The sequence below is a fragment of the Phaseolus vulgaris genome, chromosome 10 (genome assembly GCF_000499845.2).
Source record: "Phaseolus vulgaris cultivar G19833 chromosome 10, P. vulgaris v2.0, whole genome shotgun sequence".
In the NCBI taxonomy this organism is placed as follows: domain Eukaryota; kingdom Viridiplantae; phylum Streptophyta; class Magnoliopsida; order Fabales; family Fabaceae; genus Phaseolus; species Phaseolus vulgaris.
The window spans coordinates 23,193,032-23,214,634 of NC_023750.2; the positions used below are offsets into that span (position 1 = coordinate 23,193,032).

General features: G+C 44.1%; 1 protein-coding gene across 1 annotated transcript; it reads left to right on the forward strand.

Moving 5' to 3' along the window:
- The first annotated feature begins 7,733 nt into the window (after window positions 1-7,733).
- Window positions 7,734-8,638, forward strand: LOC137817158 (uncharacterized). Its single transcript, XM_068620410.1, has 3 exons — window positions 7,734-7,913; window positions 7,992-8,093; window positions 8,177-8,638. The coding sequence occupies exons 1-3, from the start codon at window positions 7,734-7,736 to the stop codon at window positions 8,636-8,638; spliced, it is 744 nt and encodes a 247-aa protein (XP_068476511.1).
- The last annotated feature ends 12,965 nt before the right edge of the window (window positions 8,639-21,603 follow it).

Genomic DNA, 21,603 nt, shown 5'->3' on the forward strand with positions numbered 1-21,603 from the left:
AAGGGAAGTGTGACTTGGTTTCTATTTTTGGCACCTCCTAAATCTATACCTACACCTTCTTTTGTGTCACGTGGAAGGTGTGACTTAGCTTTATACATTTGCACCTCTTATATTTATATCTACACATCCCTTTATGTTCTACTAAAAATACTCAAAAGTAATTACAAAAGAAAGACATCCAATGATGCTTAGTTTGCCCATATCTTCTATTTGTTGGGCTTGAGTTGAAGCTTGAACTTGTATCTGGGCTTGGGCTTGGGCTTTTTCTATCATGGGCTTGGGCCTCTTCCATCATCCCCTCCCTCTTGAAAAGTATTTGTCCTCAAATCCAATGCTTCTTCTTCATCATCATTATGTAGATGTATGTGGCTGGATGGTTTCCATCATCCCCTCCTTCTTGAGAGGATCTGTCCTCAGATCTACAGGTTTGATCTCGAACAACAACCTTATTCCTATTTTGAAAACTGGGCTCGTCCTCCAGGATCAAATGTCCATCTATGGGAATCTTGAAACAAAGCAAAGGAATTAGTGTGAGCATTTGGAGAAAACTTAATTGTGTGAAGTTGCCATTTTTGTGTTTCTTTTGTTTTCGGCAACTTCTCACAATATTTCCCTTTTGATGGTTGTATGTGTCCTCTAATCCTCCTATGTCTTCTAAAATTTCCAATAGTATTTACTTGTCCCTTAAGCATAATTCCTTTAGGAGGTGGTAACAACTTTAAAAGGGCAAGAGAACTATGTTCACATACAACTTCAAATGTAGAAATATGAGTAATCTTGTGGACTACTCCATTGTATGCATGCTCAATAGGAAAAGGATTCTTATCCCGAGAATTGTGGGTGTCCCTCATGATTTCGTGAAGCATGGAAGGAAGAGCTATATTTTCAAATTTTGGAGCTCTATCCATCACTATTTTTGAAGTTAAATCATGGAGACTTGTCACTTTTCTTAGGAAGAGTTTATCCACATCCATGAAAATGGAATTAAAACCTTTTGTTGTCCTAGGAAGCTCTAAGATAAAATCGAGGTTTATGTCTTCCCAAGGATCTTTTGCAAAAGGTAAAGGAGTATAGAGTTCATGAGACATCGCCTTAGGCGTATTTGTAAAACAAGAAATGTATCTAGGGTAATGTCTTTGAACATATTTTCTCATGGGTGACAAAAGTTTTCCCTTTAAAAGCTCTAGAGTTTTATCAACTCTATTTTGTCCCATGAGTTCTCCTTTATGAAGAGTTTCTTTTTTATGTGTGAAGGTAGTCTCGTTGATATGACCATTGATCATGGAATTTTTAACATTTTGCAATGGTTGTCTCAATAAGACTTGACAAGTTTCTTTAGGTACTACCTCACATAAAAAATTGGTTTGGTAGTTGCCTTTAGATAACTTGACCTTCACTTGTTGGTGATATCTCATATATTCAAAATAAACTAATACATATTTATCTATGCAAGCCTCTTTTAAGGATTCTTCCTTTTTGACTATTCTCGCAAGTGTTCTTTTACAAAAGGAAAGGCTAGGTTGTTCAACAAGACGCATATTTTCAAAGGTATTTTTAAATCTTTTGTCTTGTTGAATGACCTTGTGGGAAGGAAAACTCTTCTCCCACACCTTTTGTTTCTCAAGGGTTTTCTCATGCTTTTCTATTTTGACTATGCTTGTAAGGGGTGTTATAAGATATTCCTCATTCTTAGATTCACACAACCCCTCACTTGGCTTTTCTATTTCTTTTTCTTTTTCTTTAGCGTCCCTTTCTTCCTCTCTTTGCTTTTGTATCTTTCTTTCCTTTCTTTCTTTATGGGAAGCAAACAATTTTTCTACCCTCATTTCCCAATCTAGGCAAGCTTCTATATTTTCTTTTCCATGGAAATGGGGTTGGTCTACCCTAACCTCTCTTGGGTTTTCTTGTTCTTTTCTATCTCTTCTATGTCTTCTAGGGGGTGCTTGATAATAATTATTTATTCTAAGGTTTCCCTCCCCAAAAGAATCATGATCTTTAGAGATAGATGCATGAGAAGGTAATTTTTTTAAAATGTGAGACTTCTCATCCTTTGCTTTAGTCAATTCATTAGTTTTAGCCTCATTCTCCAATTGTTTAGATGAAATTGATTGCATATCCTTGGAAAGTTGTTTCAAAAGAGATTTCAAGGATTTCACCTCACTTTTAAGAGATTTAGAGGAGTGAGAAGACATGACTAAAGCTTTGTGTTTAGAAATGTTTTACTTTTAAGAAAGAGGAGGGAAGCTAATGAAGGTAGTTTTCCAGGTAAGAGAGGTGAGTCACAATGGACTACTTAAATACCAAGTCTTTGCCTTAGCCAAAAACTATCCCTCAAGACCTTCACACAAATCTTTCTTTAGGTAAATCACTTGAAACACAATGAGGATGTAGAAATCAAATTTTGAATGCAAGAAAACAATGCAAACTATTTAACAAACAAAACAAATAATCAAAGCTTTAAACAAGACTAAACAAAAGCAATTAACAAAACAATTAACAATTGCTAAACTAGATAATTCTACACTAGTCGGCCCTAGGTGAGGCTTCTTGGACACTTGGAGCCCTTGAAGACACACTCACCGTCTAATCACGTAATTAAAGAAGTAATTAACAAAAGTTAAGTTGCAAAGAAATTAAGAAAACTCCCTTTATTGATCCTTTTTTTTTTTTTTTTTGCTATTGGCACTTCCTTGGTTGTCTTTTCTTGTTGGGCCCTCCAAGTGTTTGTGGTGTTTTGAGAAGTATTTGTTTCTGCCCTTGCTTTTGTTCCCCTTAGAATTAAGGACTTAATTCTTCAATTCCAGCACCTATCAAGAAGACTAGACCTTACTCAAGTCAAATTTCCACTCAAATAAGCACCAAAAGAGAATGAATTCCAGCACCAAAGTTAGAGGCCAAAGAATAAAAACAAGAAACAATTTAATTGGAAAAACAGTACCACACAAATGGAGTTAGATTGTGACAACTAGAAAGAGTTCTAAGAAATATTAGACAAGCAAATAAAGGTACTCAAATAAAGGTAGGCACACAAAAAGAATCCTAAGAATAGCACTAGAATTAGATTTCAAAATAAAAAAACAGCACCACTGGAAAATTGTTGTGGGCCAGAGAACGTGTTTTCCCCCAATTTATGCTGAGCTACCCTTTTAGAATTTGCCTCTGAAAATTGATATGCAAAAGATTCAAGATCTTAACTAAAATCTGGCGTTGGAATCACTCCAAACGCATGAGCCATTGTTTTTTAATAAATTTTTCAATTTCAGTGTTCAGTTACGCCAACTGTAGCGCCAAGATTTGTACACTGTTTTTAAAATATTTATCATTTTTTTTCTATTGACTCTTTTGAGATGATTCTTTTTTTGTCTTTTCTGTAACACCTTAATCTTGCATAATCCAGAGAATCAGAAATTTCCTATGAGGGAAAATAATTTTCTGAAACAAAACAGCCAGCACAGAGTATGTAAAACAAGGGGATTCTGTAAAAACTAGAAAAAAAACAGCAAGAGACCAAAAGATAAACACAATGGAATTGATGAAAAGGAATTTGTGTAAGATCTAAACACAAATATGAACTCAAGCTAAAAATAAAAGGCACCAAAAGATCAAAATCACAGCAGTTTCAAAACAGGCAAAAATACCCAAAATCAAGAAACAATCAAGCCAAACAAAGGACTACTATGATTTGATGACATTGTGGATGAACATGACTTGACAAAACATATATGGATTCAGAAATTAGAAGACATAAAGAGCATAAAATGAACCAAATAAAATTGCAATGAAGACTCAAATACCTAAAAGAAAAACAGCAACTCAAAGGTGTATGGAATCCTATCACAAATTGCACAAGGATTGTTCAAGATCAATTGAACAAAGTGCACCGATTGGAATCTCCAAATAGCACACCAAATCAAAGCAAAATTAAAAAAACAGCAAGACAATTATGGAAACAAGATGAACAACATGAAATAAAGAAGAACTCAAAATGAAAATAACCAAGAACTACTCATCTTTGAAGAACCTATGCTCATGATACCAAATGATGGCAAATTCATGGAGCTCTTCTCGGAATCATGTGAAAAATGGTGCGGAAGCTATGGATGTAAATGTGCAAGATCCTCCTAGGAGCTATGGTGATCTTGAAGGTGCATGATGTGTATGGAAAGAGGGAGGTTCGGCCAGCCCTATGGTAGGTGATGAAGGTGAAGATTAGATCCTAGAAACTAGGGAAAAGCAAAGTATGGCACAATATTGGCAGCATAACTTTACTCTCATTAATCTTGCAAATACATGAGCCAAGCCCTCTTATTTAGTGTTTAGGGGGCTGGAAATTAAAAAGAAAGTGGAGGGAAATTCAAATGAGAAGCATTTGAATTTGGAGGCAATTTCTAGTCACAAGGGAAGTGTGACTTGGTTTCTATTTTTGGCACCTCCTAAATCTATACCTACACCTTCTTTTGTGTCACATGGAAGGTGTGACTTAGCTTTATACATTTGCACCTCTTATATTTATATCTACACCTCCCTTTATGTTCTACTAAAAATACTCAAAAGTAATTACAAAAGAAAGACATCCAATGATGCTTAGTTTGCCCATATCTTCTATTTGTTGGGCTTGAGTTGAAGCTTGAACTTGTATTTGGGCTTGGGCTTGGGCTTTTTCTATCATGGGCTTGGGCCTCTTCCATGAGATGGCGTATGGCCAAGGTGGTTGCAGAGGATGGCAAAGGCCTGTACAAAGGCCCAGCTGTTGGGGTGCAGCTGGGAAGGGGCCACGTTGACCTCATTTAGGAGAGCACGCTCGAACCCCCTGAAAGGAAGGCGAAGCTTGAGCCGCTTAAAGGCGGTGGCATACATGAAGAAGAAGGGTTCTTCGGGGTCCGCACGGTTGTTGACGCACACGGGTTCGCCTTCCCTACAAGGCAGAACCTTCACATACACGTCCTGTTCCCTCCCGAAGACGTGGAACTTCTCGTCAGACTCGCTTTTCTTGTATGCCTCAATGTCTTTAAAGGTGTTTATTTGAGAAGTTTCGGCTAGAAGGCTATTAGGAGCCCAACGATAGAGTGATTTGTAATCAATGGAAGGTGGAGGGTTTGGTGTAGTTTTGGTTTGAGCCATCTCGAAAGGGAAAGCTAAGGAAGGAAAGGAGAAAAAGAAGAAAAAAAAATGAAGCTTTAGAGGAAGAAGATGGTGCGAGTCAGGAAAACCAAAAAAATAGAGACGCGAAAATGAAGAATACAAATCATAAAGTGCATAAATATAAATAGTCCCATAACATTTATAGCATGTTATGAGCATTGAAATCATAAAGCAGGGGCAATCATGGAGTAAAAAGCATACCTTTGAATAAATTACGGTTCGAAGGTGGAAGTGTTCGAAGAAGAAGGGAGAGCGTTTTGAGAGTAAGAAATGCTTAAGAAATGATGAAGAAAAGTAATGAAACACATGGGGTGTGTATGGTACATTCGGGTACGACACAAGCAAGTATTCCTTGGAGGCGCAAAGGCCCGTTGGGGTTAGGGTTTCCAGGAAAAGACTGCATGCATGGCACGAGAATACTTAGGGCACCTACATAACAGATGATGTCGCAGCGCTGTACATGAATAAGTACCCTGACGGCTATGCTGTTAGGCCTATGCACTCCAGTAAAGGGAAGTTAAGATTGTCTAATAGCGGCGCAAGGACATTCTCCCAGGAATCCTAAATACAACCTATAAAGAGGGTGTTAAGAACCCCAGCAAGGTACGTCGTTTCTAAGACTCAAACCGCTTTACATACATTATTGTTTCTTTAGCCCTTACTGACTTGAGCGTCGTAGTGCAAATGGTCGTAAGGGCGCCCTTTGTCTCTACAGGTAAAGCGTTCTTCAACCCAAAGAAGTGCGAGAGAATGAGGAGACAAACGGGGCCTGAAGTTGTCGTTAGAGTCAACCGGTAACCAAGTCAACCGGCCAGAACACTTTGTGTTTTTGAAGTTCTTGATTTTCATTGGTTTGAAGGTCTAACCCTAACACCTTATTTCCTTCTCAATGATTTTCTGTGTGTTTGAAGTTCTTGATTTTCATGGATTGTGTTTGTTGATGTAGTGATGCACGCTCACTTTTGTGTTATTGAGCACTTGATGTAGTTTTGTTACCAATTTTTTCCTTCTTACATTGTTTGATTTAAGGGGTTGATATCCAACCCTAATAGTAATGTTTTCTGACATTGTTAGAAAATTTTGGGCTCATGTGAAGATTCCTAGGAGGTAGGATTTTCTTTTGAAGAGAATTGTTAAATAGTTCTTTGAAGAGTGAGGTAAGGATTTTCAACAATTTCCACTTTGTAGTTTCCCTTGTTCTTATGATATTCTATATAGGGAGAAGATAGAACTTATAAATTTAGTTACCTTCAGTATAATAATTTTAATTAACTAGTATGTGCAATTAGATCTGATTCTTGGGAACTGTGACCCAGAGGTCAAAAGATCAAGTCAAGGACTTAGTCTTTTCCAAATGCAAGGTAAGACAGCCAACCAAAGACCCACTTAATGAGTCACACCCTTCCCACAGTAAAAGATTTATTGCATTAGGCTTCCAATTTGCACTGTGAAATGACACACCTAATTATAGTGAATTAGCATGTCTGACAAATGTTCTATTCCTCTGTACTTTACAGACTGAGGATTAGGTACAATAAATCCTTAGGGTATTATAATATATTTCCTTAATTGGTTGGGATTGAAATTAGTACATCTATGGCTTATTGCTCCAGGTTTTATGAATATTTCAAACACCATTCCTTAGTTTGAACAGTCAGAAAAAGACCCAAAACAATAGGACTTTTGGAAGCAAATAATATCACCATCTTCAAGCAACTTTACACAAAAATATATAATACTTTCTTCTTTCATATTACTCAACTACATAGATAGTAGCGGTTTTGAGTTGCTCTTGCGGCTTAAGCTATTGTCTTTGAAGCAGGGTTGGTTCGGTTTTTTCACCTACTGGAATAGAAGAGGTGTAAAGAGGTAGATTGTTTAGTGGTTGATTGAAGTTTTATGAAGCTATGGGAGGTTTTTGTATGAAGAGGAAGCCTAGCGATGGATGTTGGATGAAGGAAAGTGGGTTTCAGACGTGCTTAAGTGTTTAAGCCTCTGTATGGGGTTTTTTCAAATCCTATGATGCCATTTCAGTTTTGATGGGTGTTGGTGTTGCTGGTGCAAGGCTAGCAGGAAAGGCAGATTTTGTGCTGACCTTCAAGCTCTGATATAGCTAGCCATATTCCAGATGTTATAGTACCAGACCAAGATATGGTAAGTGCTGGTTTTTGGGTGCTGGTTTTAAACAACAAGGTAAGGGTTGGAAGTAGTTGTGGAGTTGTGTCTGTTGAGTATATAGCAGAGTTCTGGAATAGGAACATCAAGGAAAAAAGGGGCAGGATGCCTAGGTGATTCTATGAAGGAAGCTGCATAATTCAGCAGCTTTCTTGGTCTTTATTCTGCGTAATGTATATGATATAGAAGTTTGATAAGGGAGACATTAGCATAAGAGAGTAGAGAGAGATGTAAACTAAACATTCATGTTTAATTAGCATGCATGCTGCTTACTACAGTGTTATTATCATTGTTATGTGTTACTTTTCCTTTATACAATACCATTGTCTATATCACGTGTTTAAACTAATAAGCGAACAAAATTATACGAGTCAAAAGTGAGAAAACGCCTTCCTGTTATGCTTGCTAAAGCTAGGATGAAAGCGACTAGACATAACTGGATTAGTGAACAAGCATGGATTGATCTCTTAGACTATTGGAATTCGAAAAAGTTCAAAGAACAATCAATCCAAAATAAATTGAATAGGTCATCGACTCGAGGTGGAGCATTGCACTCTATTGGTCGTAAATCACACCTCGACATTGCATTGGGCCTAGTAAGTATCTATATTTTGTTGCATAAGCCTAATTTAGTAGATAATATCTAATGTTGGTAACTTTTCCATTTATTTTAGGAACGGAAATTTGGCCGGCAAGTTCAACCCGATGAATTATTCATAGCCACACACACTAAGAAGGATGAACTTTGGGTAGATAGTCGTGCCAAGCAGACTTACGTAAGTTATTACTCTACTTTTGTATACATGTATTATATTTCAAACTTATTATTGTCCCACTTACAATTTTCACAATGAACTAGGAAACCTACCATGAGCGATTGAAAGCCCTCCAATCAGACAACTCTGAAGGATCAACTTCCAATAGCCAACCGATCAATCTAACAACAAAACTTCAGTGCTGGAAGGATGTTGTTGGAGGCAAAAGTAGAGGTCAATGTTATGAAACTGTAGACTTGGCTTCCAACATTCTCCATGGAGTGTCTTCACTAACCCAACCTTCAATACTTCCTCATTCCAATGATTACTTTTCTCATAATGAACAACTTCATCAACAAGTGATGCAAGCAAATGAAAGAGTCGATCAAGCAACTCAAATAGTTGCTCAAGCAAATCAAAAGTGTGCAATGTTGGAAGATAAAATAAAGTTCATGGAGCAAAAGTTAACCATGATGATGGAGCGACAACAGGGTGACACCTCAACAAGCACAAGTCAGGTTTACCCTCACTATGGTCGGAACTTTGATGATCAACCCTTGGCTTGAGTTCATCATTTTGTAAGTTTTCTTGAAACAATATTTGTGTATGGTACTACAACTTGATTTTCCTTGTTTCATTACCTCATTGAGGGTAGGTCATCTCTGCAATTCATCTTGAGCCTTATCATCAGGGGAAGGATACACAACTTTTGGGTGAGATGCCTTTCTTAAGGTTTATGCTAGTTTAACCATTCAAAATGGTAGCTATATATGTGATTAAGTCATGGAAACACTGTCGGTGGAAGTTGGTTGAGGTGAGGTATACACTTGCTATAGTGTTTAGACAGAGCTTAGTTTTGCTTAGCCCTTCCACAAGCTCTATCTTTTTTTTATTATAGATCTAGTTTCACTTTTGAAGTTAGTCTTAATTCCTAACCACCCTAAAGTTGCTTTTAGAGAAATTACCTTCATTGATGTTGCATACTGCTCTTGATGAAGTTTGATAATGTACAATGCTTTTGATGAAGTTTCTTTTCCTTTGGTGAGTGATTAGATAGTAGCAGATATTGATTTGTTGTAAGTAGGGTAGGCTTTAATAGCTTGTATTTTCTACCAGTTGGAACCTTATATAGCTTGTATTTGCCTTTATTTTTCTACATTTTTTGCTATTCCTCACCCTTTTCCTAGACCGTTTATAAAACGTGTAACTAAAAGGTGCATGTGTTGCTTCATTGAAGCAATAATGGTGCATGTGTTTGGGAGGAAGTCATCACCAGAAATGCTTTGGGGATACTAAAAAAGAATTATTAAATTTTCATGTAAGAAAAAGGAGTTTTGTCTAAGTAATAACATAAGTTTTGTGATAATGTGGGACCACCATACCTGTGCTTTATATGAAAAGTGAGGTTTGTTGTAGAAAACCACCGTTATCACATTTTTACCTTTGTATTTTGGTGCAATTGGTTTAACTACTAAGTTCAAACAAAGCAAAATGTCATGCGCCAAGTTAATTAGAACTGGACAATATATGAAAATAATATATGTAAATATTACTATCTAATTAATATATGTTTTTCCTTGTTCCTATAAAAAAAATATTTTTTCTTGCTCATAGAAAAAACAACATTGAATTTTCAAGACAAGTAAAAAGTATAAAGAAAAAGTTATAAATAAAACTTTAAGAAAAATATTTTTTCATCAGATTTGCTTCCTAAAAATAATTGCATCTTTAATAATTATATTTGTACCGTCCCGTACTCGGGCGTTGACTAAGTCAAGGTCAAAGTCAACACCAGGGGTCAAAGTCAACACAAGGCGTTGCCTAGGTGAAGAGACGCTAAGTGCCAGCGTCGTCAAGAAGAGGCGTCGCCAAGGCAAGGCGTCGCCTAGGTGAAGCCGTCGCCCAACCAGGGCGTCGCCAGATCAAACATTACTAAAGCAAGGCAATCACAGTGTGGTTCCCCGATACCCATGGGTAGGAAAGACCATGGAGGGGGCGACGCCGTGGGAAGGCCCCAAACCCTGGATAACCAGGGAACAGTAATAAAGAGGAGAGAAAGGTGGCTTCAAGGCCATAGTAACGACACCAGTATAGGGCAGCCTGACTCGTGAAGTACCCCTGCCGCCCCAGAGACGCCTTTGGGGCAGATACGACTCAAGAGGAAGGTCACGCCCAAGGTAGCCGGGTGCAGGGTACAAGAGGAAGGCAGATACGCTCTCAAAGTGAGTGACTAGATGATTGGGGGCACGAGTTGGCACCCAAAAAGTCACCCCTAACGTAGTAGCACTCCCAGGCAGGAGGACTCACACGTATCGGTTGATGGCTCTTCCAACCAACAAGGGAGCGGTGCGGGAATAGTCTTGGAGGGACCCAATGGCATACTGATTGAGCAGGCCCTGCGCTTCGCCTTCAAGGCAAGTAACAATCAGGCAGAATACGAAGCCCTGATAGCAGGAATGCTCTTGGCCAAGGAGATGGGCGCGCAAAACCTCCTGGTGAAAAGCGACTCCCAGCTGATTACGGGGCAGGTGTCGGGTGAGTTCCAGGCGTATCTGAAATACGTCCAGTTGTTGAAGGGAGCATTCAACGCTCTTGAGCTGATACATGTCCCGAGGGAGCAGAATGCCAGAGCTGACCTGCTTGCAAAGCTGGCCAGCTCTGCGTAGATTCGTGGAAGACAACAGGGTGGATGTCCTCCAGATTTATGCAACAAGGGGAAGGCCGAGGAGTCATTGTTCTTTGACCCAAGATACGCAGAGGGTGCCCCGCATCAGCACGTACGCGGATGTGCCCGAGGGAGAGCAAATGCAGGTATGCGTTTTGACCGAGGGAGACACCTGGATGACGCCCTACAAGCGATACCTGGCCGATGGGGCTCTCCCAGTAGAGCCTGAAGAGGGTAAAAAGGTCAAAAGAAATATCGCAAGATATACTCTGGTGGATGGGGTGTTGTTCAGGCACGGTTTCACTCACCCTATCCTAACGTGCGTAAGTGGCGACGAGTGCACCAGGATAATGGCGGAGCTACACGAAGGCATCTGCGGGAGCCACGTAGGGGGAAGGTCCCTAGCCTCCAAGGTAATACGCGCAGGTTTCTTCTGGCCAACAGTAAAAAAGGACTGCGCACGACACGCCCAGCGGTGCAGGCAATGCCAAAAGCACGCCAATTGGCACAAGGCGCCGCCAGAAGAATTGCGATCCATATACAGCCCGTGGCCTTTCCATACATGGGGAATCGACATCCTGGGCCCGTTCCCACTGGCAATCAGGCAGATGAAGTATTTGATCGTCGCCATCGAATACTTCACCAAATGGATAGAGGCAGAGCCCGTAGCACAGATCACTACGCACAAGGTACATCATTTTGTGTGGAAGAACATTGTGTGCCGCTTTGGCGTACCTAGGCGTTTGATATCCGATAACGGGACCCAGTTTGCCAGTCAGCAGTTGAGAAATCTGTGCGCTGAGGTAGGAATCAAACAAGTGTTCGCATCGGTCGAACACCCCCAGACCAACGGACAAGTGGAGTCAGCAAACAGAGTTCTGCTGAGGGGGTTGAAGAGAAGGTTAGAGAAAGCCAAAGGGGCGTGGGCGGAAGAGGTACCAAGGATCATATGGGCATACCACACCACGCCCCAATCCTCTACCATGGAGACGCCTTTCAGTTTGGTGTACGGGTCGGACGCGATGATTCCGGTAGAAATACATGAAAGCTCACCACGTTTTCAAAACTTTGTGGTGGAGGAATCCAATGAAGAAAGGCGGGTAAACCTGGATCTACTAGACGAGGCCAGGGAAGAAGCCAGAATAAAAGCTGAAGCAGTGAAGAGAAGAGTAGAGCGATAATACAGCTCTAAGGTAAAGCCGCGGCAGTTTCAGATTGGCGACCTGGTTATGAGGAAGGCTCATCCATACGAGTTGGAGAATAAGTTGTCTCCCAAGTGGACCGGACCCTTCAGAGTTACCGAGGCTAAGGGCAACGGTTCATACAACCTAGAGACCTTGGAGGGGGGTCCCATCCCACGCAGCTGGAATGCAGCCAACTTAAAATTTTATTTTAGTTGACTTATGTAAGCAGCCATGTAACAGTTTAGTTGAAGGGGACACTCTTTTTCCCTCTCGGGGGTTTTTTAATGAGGTCACCCGAATAAAAGAAAAAAAGAAGTTTGAGAAAAAGCCGTGCCTTGGTTTTCAGCCTTTATCTTTCTCCGTTTGAAGTGATGTGAGGCGTCGCCAAGAAAGAAGGCGTCGCCAAGAAAGAAGGCGTCGCCTAGGTGAAGGCGTCGCCAAGTCAAGGCGTCGCCTAGGTGAAGGTATCGCCAAGAGAAGGTGTCGCCAAGAAGAAAGGCGTCGCCAAGAAAGAAAGTGTCGCCTGAGTACAGGCGCTGTTAAGGAACGTGAAGAAAGAAAAGCGCACGATATATGAAACATATGCAAAGTAAAGCGGCGTTGCAAAAAATCAAGTATGGTATAGAAAAGTTGATGTTACAAGCAATGTTCGATACAAATGGGTGTAATGCGGTTAGGGCAAATATTACAACTCATGCAAATCACAAAGGAGCCACTTTTTAGTGGCCATCGGAGTCAGCACTGAAGGAAGACGAAGCCCTGATCCCAGCCCGCAGAGCTCGAGTAAGTCGTGTCCTCCTTTCTTGGTTTATTTTCGAACCTGCACCAAGGGAGATAAATGTGTCAGAGACACCATGAAGCAAGACATGCACAGTTAGAAAGCAATAAAGGCCGAAGTTTCTAGGGCAGTGACTCTTACATATGTACTTTTCGAGAGTTCCAGCGTTGAACTCCAAGCTGATCAAAGTGGCAGAGTCAAAACCTCCCGCCTCAGCAAGAATCCGGCAAGCTATTTGATCACTTGGAGCCAGCTTCTTGAAGGGTTTGGTTTTGAGGGCCCTCGCCTCTCTCACCCAGTACAGAGGAAAACCATCCAGAGCGGTGGGAACGAGGTCAGTGCAGCAAATTTTGAAGAACCGGCCTTTCCACCCGGTGAATGAGTTTTGGAAGGGGGTTAGGAGAACTCTCCCAGGAAAGTTGCTGAGAGTTACCCAGAGGTTGTGCCTTTGCCTCTTCACCTCAAAGAAGTGAAGAAAGAGGTCAACCGAGGGTGCACAACCCAGAAACCCGAAGAGGATGTCAAAGGCTTTGACAAAGGCAGCGACAATGATCTCCGTCCGCAGTTCCTTCTCGAACCGGGAGAAGGGCAGGCGCACGCCGATGGTCTTGAAAACCACCTGGTAAAAGTAGAAGAAGGGGATCCCTTCGTTGGCCCGTTCGTCTCCACATACTGGCTCCCCAAGAGTGCAAGGGAGCACAGCAATGTCGTCGTCATGCCTCCTCGCGAAGGCCCGGTGATCATAGGAACATGAATCCCCTTTGTGTTCCCTTATGGCCCTGGTGGCGAGTAAGCATGAACATTCGTCAAGAAGCTCACTCGAAGCCCAAGGGTACAGGTCCTTGGGACTGACCCTGGGGGAGGTAGCATGAGAGGACATTCTTTAACAAGATCTGGGATTGTCAAAGGCGTATGGCCCGCCGGAAATGCAAGAGTCGAGCGATGGGAGCGAACGCTGGAAGAACCCTTCGTGAGAAGAGAAAGGGTGCAAGAAGAAAGGGTGCAAGAAGAGAGAGTGTAAGTAGGTTACGAAGAGTGCAGAAATGATGAGAACAGTTTCAGAGTTTGAAGAGTTAAATAAAGCGGTTAGAGCGCCAAACGACGCGAATGGATGCACCGCACGATCGAGCCACGTGGCAGCAGATGGAAGGGTGGCCCTGGCATCCCTGGTTAAACTCAGAACACGTCGTATCGACAGAATGCCCAGTGGTACGATGCGCCGTCGAAAGTGGGTCAGGGGCGCAGTAGGAGTCAGGATCAATTCGAATGACTGAATGTCCCATCAGCCATACAAAGAGCGCCACGTGGATCAAGTCGAATGACCGAACGTCCCATCAGCCATACGAGAAGCGCCACGTGGATGGCACGGGGAGAACCTTGAGCTCTTCGCTGTCCCCAGGCGCCGACCAAGGCTAAGGTCAAAGTCAATGTCAAGGTAAGGACGACGCCCAAGGCGACGCCAGCATGAGACGCCCGAGGCGTCGCCTGGAAAGACATAAAGGACGACGCCAGCGTGAGACGTCGCGGGCGTCGCCCACCAAAATATCGGCGAGGTCGCCTCCCCGATACCCACAGGTAGGAAAGACTGTGGAGGGAGACGAAGTCGAAGAGGGCAAAGTTAGTTACTGGCGTCACCTCCCCGATACCCACAGGTAGGAAAAACTGTGGAGGGAGATGAGACCGCCAAAACGCCAGCGAATCACTGACAGGGCGTTCCCCGATACCTATGGGAAGGAAAGACCATGGAGGGAACGACCCCCCCCCCCCCTTTCAAAACACTCGGCGTTTCAGACACCCGAGGACGACACGGCGCTGCTGTAGCAGGCCTCTCCTTAGGCGTGGGCGTCGGGCGTTAAGGGTCAAGGAAAGGACTGTTTGGGTGTTAGAGACACCCCGTGGACGATACGGCTCCACTAGGTGAGCCACTCCATGGGCGTGGGCACTGGCGCGGGACCTTGCCCGAGAATACAAGGCCGCCCAATGAAATAAAAGAAGCGGGTATAATACGAGCAAAACAACTGAAGCACGCGAAGCCAAAGGATGAGAATAAAATCACAAAGGCAGAATTCTATGTCGCGAGGACACGAAAGTAATCATAACAAAATCCCAGAGTTGTAGCAAGAGTGCAGATGATTCAAAGAATTACAAATTTGTCAGAGAAGGTTAAAACAAGTATAAAGGAATGGGCTGATGATCGAGGGTGGCGACTCAATCGTCTATCTCCAAAGGCACGACCTTTCCATCAACAATGTGGTGAGTGGAATCGCAGCTGGAAATGTCGATCCCCGGGTTCGTGCAGACTGCTTGAGCCAAAGCTTCTTGGAATCCCTCCTCGAAAGTACCCGCCATCTCCTGGATGAGGGTCTTCTTGTCCTTCTCTAGTTCTCCAATGATGGTGTCCCCGGAAGCCACCTGCTTCTCCAAAGCCTCCTTCTCCACGCGGAGTCGGTTGACCTCGATTTGCAGTTTGTCGTAGTCCGCCCGGAGAAGGCCCATAGCTTGGGTCTGGGACGCCATTTCCCCTTCCATCCGCTCCATTGCGCCAGTTTGCTCACAGCAGCGGGCCTTCAAGTCCTTTTGCAATTTTTCGTAAGCTTCAACTATGTTTTGAAGGCTCGTCACCTGAACTTTGAGGGCGACTTCCCGGGCGTAGAAGTCAGTCTGGAGCTCCAACGCCTCTGCCAGTTATCCCTCAGCTTCTGCTTTGGACTCTTGCGCCTGCTTCAGGGAGGTTTGGTAAGCTTCGTTCTGGCATCCCAGGGTTTTCTTTTCCTCCTCCAGAGCAGTTACCTTTGTTTCCAAGGCCTGGAGAGTTTGAGCTTGCAGGATAGCATTCCTGGCCTGGGCGCGCCATTCAAGGGCCACCGCCAAGAAGGCCCCCAAGTAGAAAGGCATGCCTTCCTTCCTGTCGGTGCCCTCTGGCATAGTTCCGCCACTGAAGCCCCTCATCAGATGCATGATTGGAGGAGGGATGGCGATGAGATCGGGGGCGGCAGCGGCAGCGACGGGAGCAGGGGATGCAGAGACTTCTACCGGTGGCGGGGGCGGGGCAGACTCGGCACCTTCGCCCCCTTCCTCTTGGACTGTTGTGGGTGGAAGTGAGGTCGCGCTTGGAGGGTCATCCATGAAGGGATTCCCTCCCTGGGGCGACGCCTCTAGCAGAAGAGGAACCTGCGCAGATTTTCTCCTCTTGAAGGCTGCCACACCTTCCGAGTCCTCATCATCCGATAAAATCTCCAAGACCCGTTTCCCTTTGTCAAGGGGGGTTGGAGCCGGTGACGAGGCCGCGGCTAGGGGAACAGCGGCGATGGGCGGAGGAGAGCTGGGAGTCTGAAGTGCTTCGGGGCTATGTGGAGATGACGGAGATGAGCTTAGGGGGGCTTCGGCGGTGATCGGAGGTGGCGGTGATAGAGTTGGTGGGGGGATCGGATCAGCAGCAGGGGCGGAGGAGGCGCCCGCCTTGGCGGCACGAGCCTCCTTCATTGCTTTCGCCAGCATCATCCTTTTAGAGGCGTCCATCACCGATCCTACATCAAAACAGACCAAACAGCAGAAATTAGGGCCAAAGCAACTATACAAAATTACAAAGCGCATAGATGCGTGAGATGCAAGTAACATGGCACCATGGGAAACAGGGGAGGAAGCAGTGGGAACAAACATCCGGTAGCAGGGTGTTCACAGCAAAGGGGACGAGGGAAAAGTCTCCTTACCAAAGTATGTTGTCAGGGCGTGAGCATTGTATTCGCTAGCAACAAGCTTCAAAGTATCAAAAACGATCCCCAGCCCAGCCAAGGCCTTGCTTACTTCCCTGTCAGCAGGAGATAGCTCTTCCAGGGCTTTGGCCCTAAGCAGCTTAGGGCGCTCCGTCCAATAGAGGGGAAAGTCGTCCAAGGCTGTGGGGTCGTGCTTGGCGTTGCACACTCTGAAGAATTTCCCTTTCCAGTTCTTGTAAGAGTTTTGGAAGAGGGAGAGGAGGATCCTACCCGCGATCCCGGAAAAGCTTACCCAGAAGCTTTTCCCCTGCTTCTTCACTTCGAAGAAATGCAGGAAACGTCTACGGAGGGAACGATGCCCAAGTGCCCGCAAAGGATTTGAAAACCCCTTACGAATGCCCAGCTGTTGGGATGGAGCTGGGCGTGGGCGGTATTGATTTCAGTGAGGAGTTCCCGTTCAAAGGGGGTGAATGGGAGACGCACCCCTACGCGTTTAAACACCGTCTGGTACATGAAGAAGAAAGGGTTCCCCTTTCTAGGTCTGTCGTCCACGCAGACAGGTTCCCCAGGCCTGCCGGGACGGACGGATATGTGGGCGTCGTGAGTGCGGCAAAAAGCGTTAAAGTTATACAAATGGGGATCCCCACGGTGAGCTTCCAGGTCCTGGAAGGTAGTCAGGCTGGTACACTCGTTCAAGAGCTCGTCGGGGGCCTATGGGTAGTAGGCTTTGTAGTTGGACTTGGGGGTCTTGGTGGAGGAATCAGGCTCCGCGTTCGTGCGCGTCATGGTGTAAATAAATAGCTGGAGAAAGAAGAGAGGAAAAAGGTTTTAACAAGTGTAGCCATGACAGGAAGGGGAGTGAACCCCAGGAAACATCACCCACGCGAGAAAACCCAGAAAGAAGGAGAAGGGAACAGAGAAGGAAGGAGAAGCGGAAGAACGCAGTAATGCATGAATGTCAACAGTCCCAGGCAGTTCAATAAATCATACAATGCGACGAAAGGGAAGAGTCGTGAGTATTCGAAAATCATACCTTTGCTGTCAAAGTGAAGGCGGAAGAAGAGCACAGGAAGGAGAGAACAACAATTGCAGAGAAAAGGGGTTTGAAGACGACGAACAGTGCAGAGACGCAGAGGGAATGAATGTAACAGTGGGGTGAGCGCGGGTTTGGGGGTAACTTAAACGTTACATTTTGCAACCCAAGAGGCGCTAACTAAGAGCCGTGAGATCGTGCCACGTGTCAAAGGATCAATCGCCCAAGGGAAACGCAAGGGTCTCTAGAGGCTGGCTGTGCGATGGGCTACGTGGCGCGCGATCAAGGGTAGCCCCAAAAGGTGTTATCATCCCCGTTTCAGAGGATGTCCAATCAGTCATTAAGAGCGCTCCTATGGTTCAGAGAGTGTCACGTCAATAATTCGAGAATTGTTGAGTCAGCAGGGAGCGACACGTCATCGGGGTGGCACGTGGACGGTGTGGGCGAGGCCTTAGTCTTTACGCTGAAGACAAGTCTTCGGCTTAAGACTGGGGGGCTTGTGTACCGTCCCGTACCCGGGCGTTGACTAAGTCAAGGTCAAAGTCAACACCAGGGGTCAAAGTCAACACAAGGCGTTGCCTAGGTGAAGGCGTCGCCCAACCAGGGCGTCGCCAGATCAAACATTACTAAAGCAAGGCAATCACAGTGTGGTTCCCCGATACCCATGGGTAGTAAAGACCATGGAGGGGGCGACGCCGTGGGAAGGCCCCAAACCCTGGATAACCAGGGAACAGTAATAAAGAGGAGAGAAAGGTGGCTTCAAGGCCATAGTAACGACACCAGTATAGGGCAGCCTGACTCGTGAAGTACCCCTGCCGCCCCAGAGACGCCTTTGGGGCAGATACGACTCAAGAGGAAGGTCACGCCCACGGTAGCCGGGTGCAGGGTACAAGAGGAAGGCAGATACGCTCTCAAAGTGAGTGACTAGATGATTGGGGGCACGAGTTGGCACCCAAAAAGTCACCCCTAGCGCAGTAGCACTCCCAGGCAGGAGGACTCACACGTAGAAACGTCCCCAGATGGGCAGAAACGCCCCCATATGGGGTCATGGCGTCGTGAGGCCCTCCACGTGTACGACAGCCAGGTCAGAATAGAAACACCCTTTAGTTAGGTGCCAGGTAATTAAAGTCATTCAATACAGTTTCCGTTTCGAGCGTTCAGGTACTATAATGGCTCCCAAGCGTTTCAACGTCTTAAATGCGCTACATTTTCTAATTAAACGCTTTAATTGAGCGCGTTACGTTTGTGAATAAAAGCGCTTTAAGGCGCTTTAAATGCTGGGGTAGTTTAAATAACGCAGAGAATGTTGGGAACGGGGTTCAAACTTTTAGCAAATTTACCAGAACTCTCTAGTTGCTTGCTCCTGCCTTGAGGTTACGTACAAGGGACTGGGGAAAGATCTTTGCCTGAGGGAGAAAACACACACACAATACACATTTCTTTTTACCACCTTCAGAGTGTCATACGCGGTGCTCAGATACGGAGGTGCACAGTTTTGGTGTTTCTTGTTGGCTGACTTGAGCGTCGGAGTGCAAACGGCCGCTAGGGCGCCCTTTTGTCCTCTTTTTACAGGAATCCACAGGTAACCAGTGGGAAGGAGCCCCTAGCTAACGGTTGAGGTCGCGCACGAAGACGTCCCAGTCAACCGGACGGAACAATATTGAAAAAGATGAAACAAGTAAAAAATAGGATAAATGCAATAAGAAAGAGAGAAATAGAGTAATTTTAAAATTGATTTCACATTAGTTAATGTCATTTTAAAATTGATTTATTTAAATAAAAAAAAAAATTCACGAAACTGTAAACTAGAAACTGGACCGCTCCGAAAACGCACACGCCTTCTTTGTGTGCCAAACTTATAGGTTAAGCCTACACTTCTTCAAATAAATAATATAAAATATATTTTGAAGGCTAAGCCCACGCTAATTTGTGACCAACATGAAGGCTTAGCCTACGCTTATTTGTGGACAAGAGAAGGCTTAGCCCACGCTTGTTTAAAGATTGTGTGGCCCTTCCGTGAGCTAAACTCACGCTTCTTTAAAAATGTGTGGACAACTCGAAGGCTAAGTCCACGCTCTTTTAAATGTAATAAATTTTGTGTGGGGAAAACGTAAGTCAAACCCATGATTTTTTAAAATTTGTCAACTCCTTGTAGGCTAAGCCCATGCTTGACCTACACAAAAAACACTCGTCATGTGTCGCTTGTACCCACCAATATCTTTACGTCGACTACATTAGCTTCGAAATTCTCATTAACGCTAAGCCCACGATAATTACCCTTTTGCGTGGGTTTTTCATACTTAGGGTCCGTTTTTGACCCATCCTAATAAACATTTTTTTTGTAGTGCAGGAAGATAATGATGCATCGGCCTTAAAAGCGTAAATTGAACCCAAGGAAATAATAATCCATACACATGCAATGCAATGTAATAAACTTTTATGGAATCTTTTTACAGTATACATTTATTTTTATGTAACGCTGCAATATACTTGTATATAATTTTATCGAATGTTTTATTTTCTTATTTTTCATGTCTATGTTTTTGCCAAATTTTATTATTTTCTACGTTACTTAGGATTTTATTGCAATTTATTAATTAAAAAACCATATTCAAAAGTCGTCCCTATTTTCTACCTTTGACGCTTTCTCCAATATCACATTACATTATCCCTACCTTATTCTCAATGCTAAAATAACTTTTGAATTCCCCAAATCCATAAACAACTCTAAAAAAAACCGACTCAACATCCAGTCCGAGTCGATCAACACTGCAAAGACCATTACATTTAAGCAAGATTAGCAAGTTAATCAACGATCAAAGGGTACAAGAGTTAGGTAATACACTTCTAAATATCACCCAACTCCATAATCTGACCCAATAAGAAAAGACCCATAATAACCATATAAATAGGCACAAAATCCAAGAACCAGGTACGTTATTATACAATGCTCAGAGTGCCAAGTTTCGGATACACAATTTTGACTTGAGTGTCGGAGTGCCTTTTGCAGGTACCATCGGATTCTAGATTTTGCGGAGATCAAGAGACAGATTGAGAGGATGAGAGTAAGGATCTTGCTTGGAGAGGAATAGAAGTGCAGATCGATCGAACGAGGAGGTAGAGGAGCAGCTCGAATCGTTCTCTTGGTTCCAACCCCGTTCGAGAATAATTAGCGTCCACTGTGGGACCAAGAGAATTAGCGTGAAGAGGAAAGTACATGGTATCAACCCAAAGCATGGCGAGCAAGAGGATGTCCAAAGCTAAGCATATGGCACTGTTGATGCCTCTGCAGAGAGAGATGGTTGAGATGAAGAGAAGGAATGAGGAGATCACTCGGAAGAATGAGAGTGAGATCTTGACTCTTCGGAAGGAGAATGAAGAGATGAAAAGAAAGTCCGTGGAGGGGGATTGTTTGCAGGACCGACCAATCTTGTCGGGAGGTCCTTCACCGGCTCTAAGACTGTGGAGGAGCCGAAAAACAGGATCCCAACCCAAGAGGTTGACGACAAGTCCTATCCAACCAAGTCGGTCCCCATGACCAATACTCTAAACTCGACTCGTCGTCACCCCTTTACCGATTCCGTAATTGGGATTCCACTACCGGATAAGTGAAAAGGCTTTAACAGGGATCGTTATGACAACACGATCGATCTTGACGAGCACATGGACGTTTATACACATGAACTTGCACCTCGGACAATGCAGTTATGTGCCGAGTGTTCCCTACATCACTGAAGGGAGGTTTTGAACTGGTTTACGAAGCTCCCTCATAACTCCATTGACAGTTTTGAGAAACTGGTGTCCAAGTTTGATACATAGTTCGCCACCAGCCGACCGCATCACCTGACCTCCATTGCCCTGGTCAACATTCACCAGGAGAATGGGGGGTCCTTGAGGAAGTTCATTGACAGGTTCGGGAAGGTTGCCATGAGCATTCAGAATCTGAGCCCAGATGTGTCCAGGCACCATATTATTACGACCTTACGTCCGAAGTCGTTTTTCGATAGCTTGCGCATGCAACCAGCTGCAAACTTGGACGAGCTTAGGTAAAGGGCCACTAAGTTCATGCAACTGGAGGAGTTGAGAGAGTTTAGGAATCAAGTCCGGGCAGAAGCAGGTGGAGATGAGGAAAAGGAACGCCAAAATCGACCAGCTGTC

Bases quoted from the DNA above. Each gene is read 5' to 3' on its own strand.
- LOC137817158 (XM_068620410.1), top strand. From the start codon at position 7,734: ATGAAAGCGACTAGACATAACTGGATTAGTGAACAAGCATGGATTGAT. The intron at 7,914-7,991 runs GTAAGTATCTAT...CATTTATTTTAG, and splicing joins TCGACATTGCATTGGGCCTA to GAACGGAAATTTGGCCGGCA. The intron at 8,094-8,176 runs GTAAGTTATTAC...ACAATGAACTAG, and splicing joins GTCGTGCCAAGCAGACTTAC to GAAACCTACCATGAGCGATT.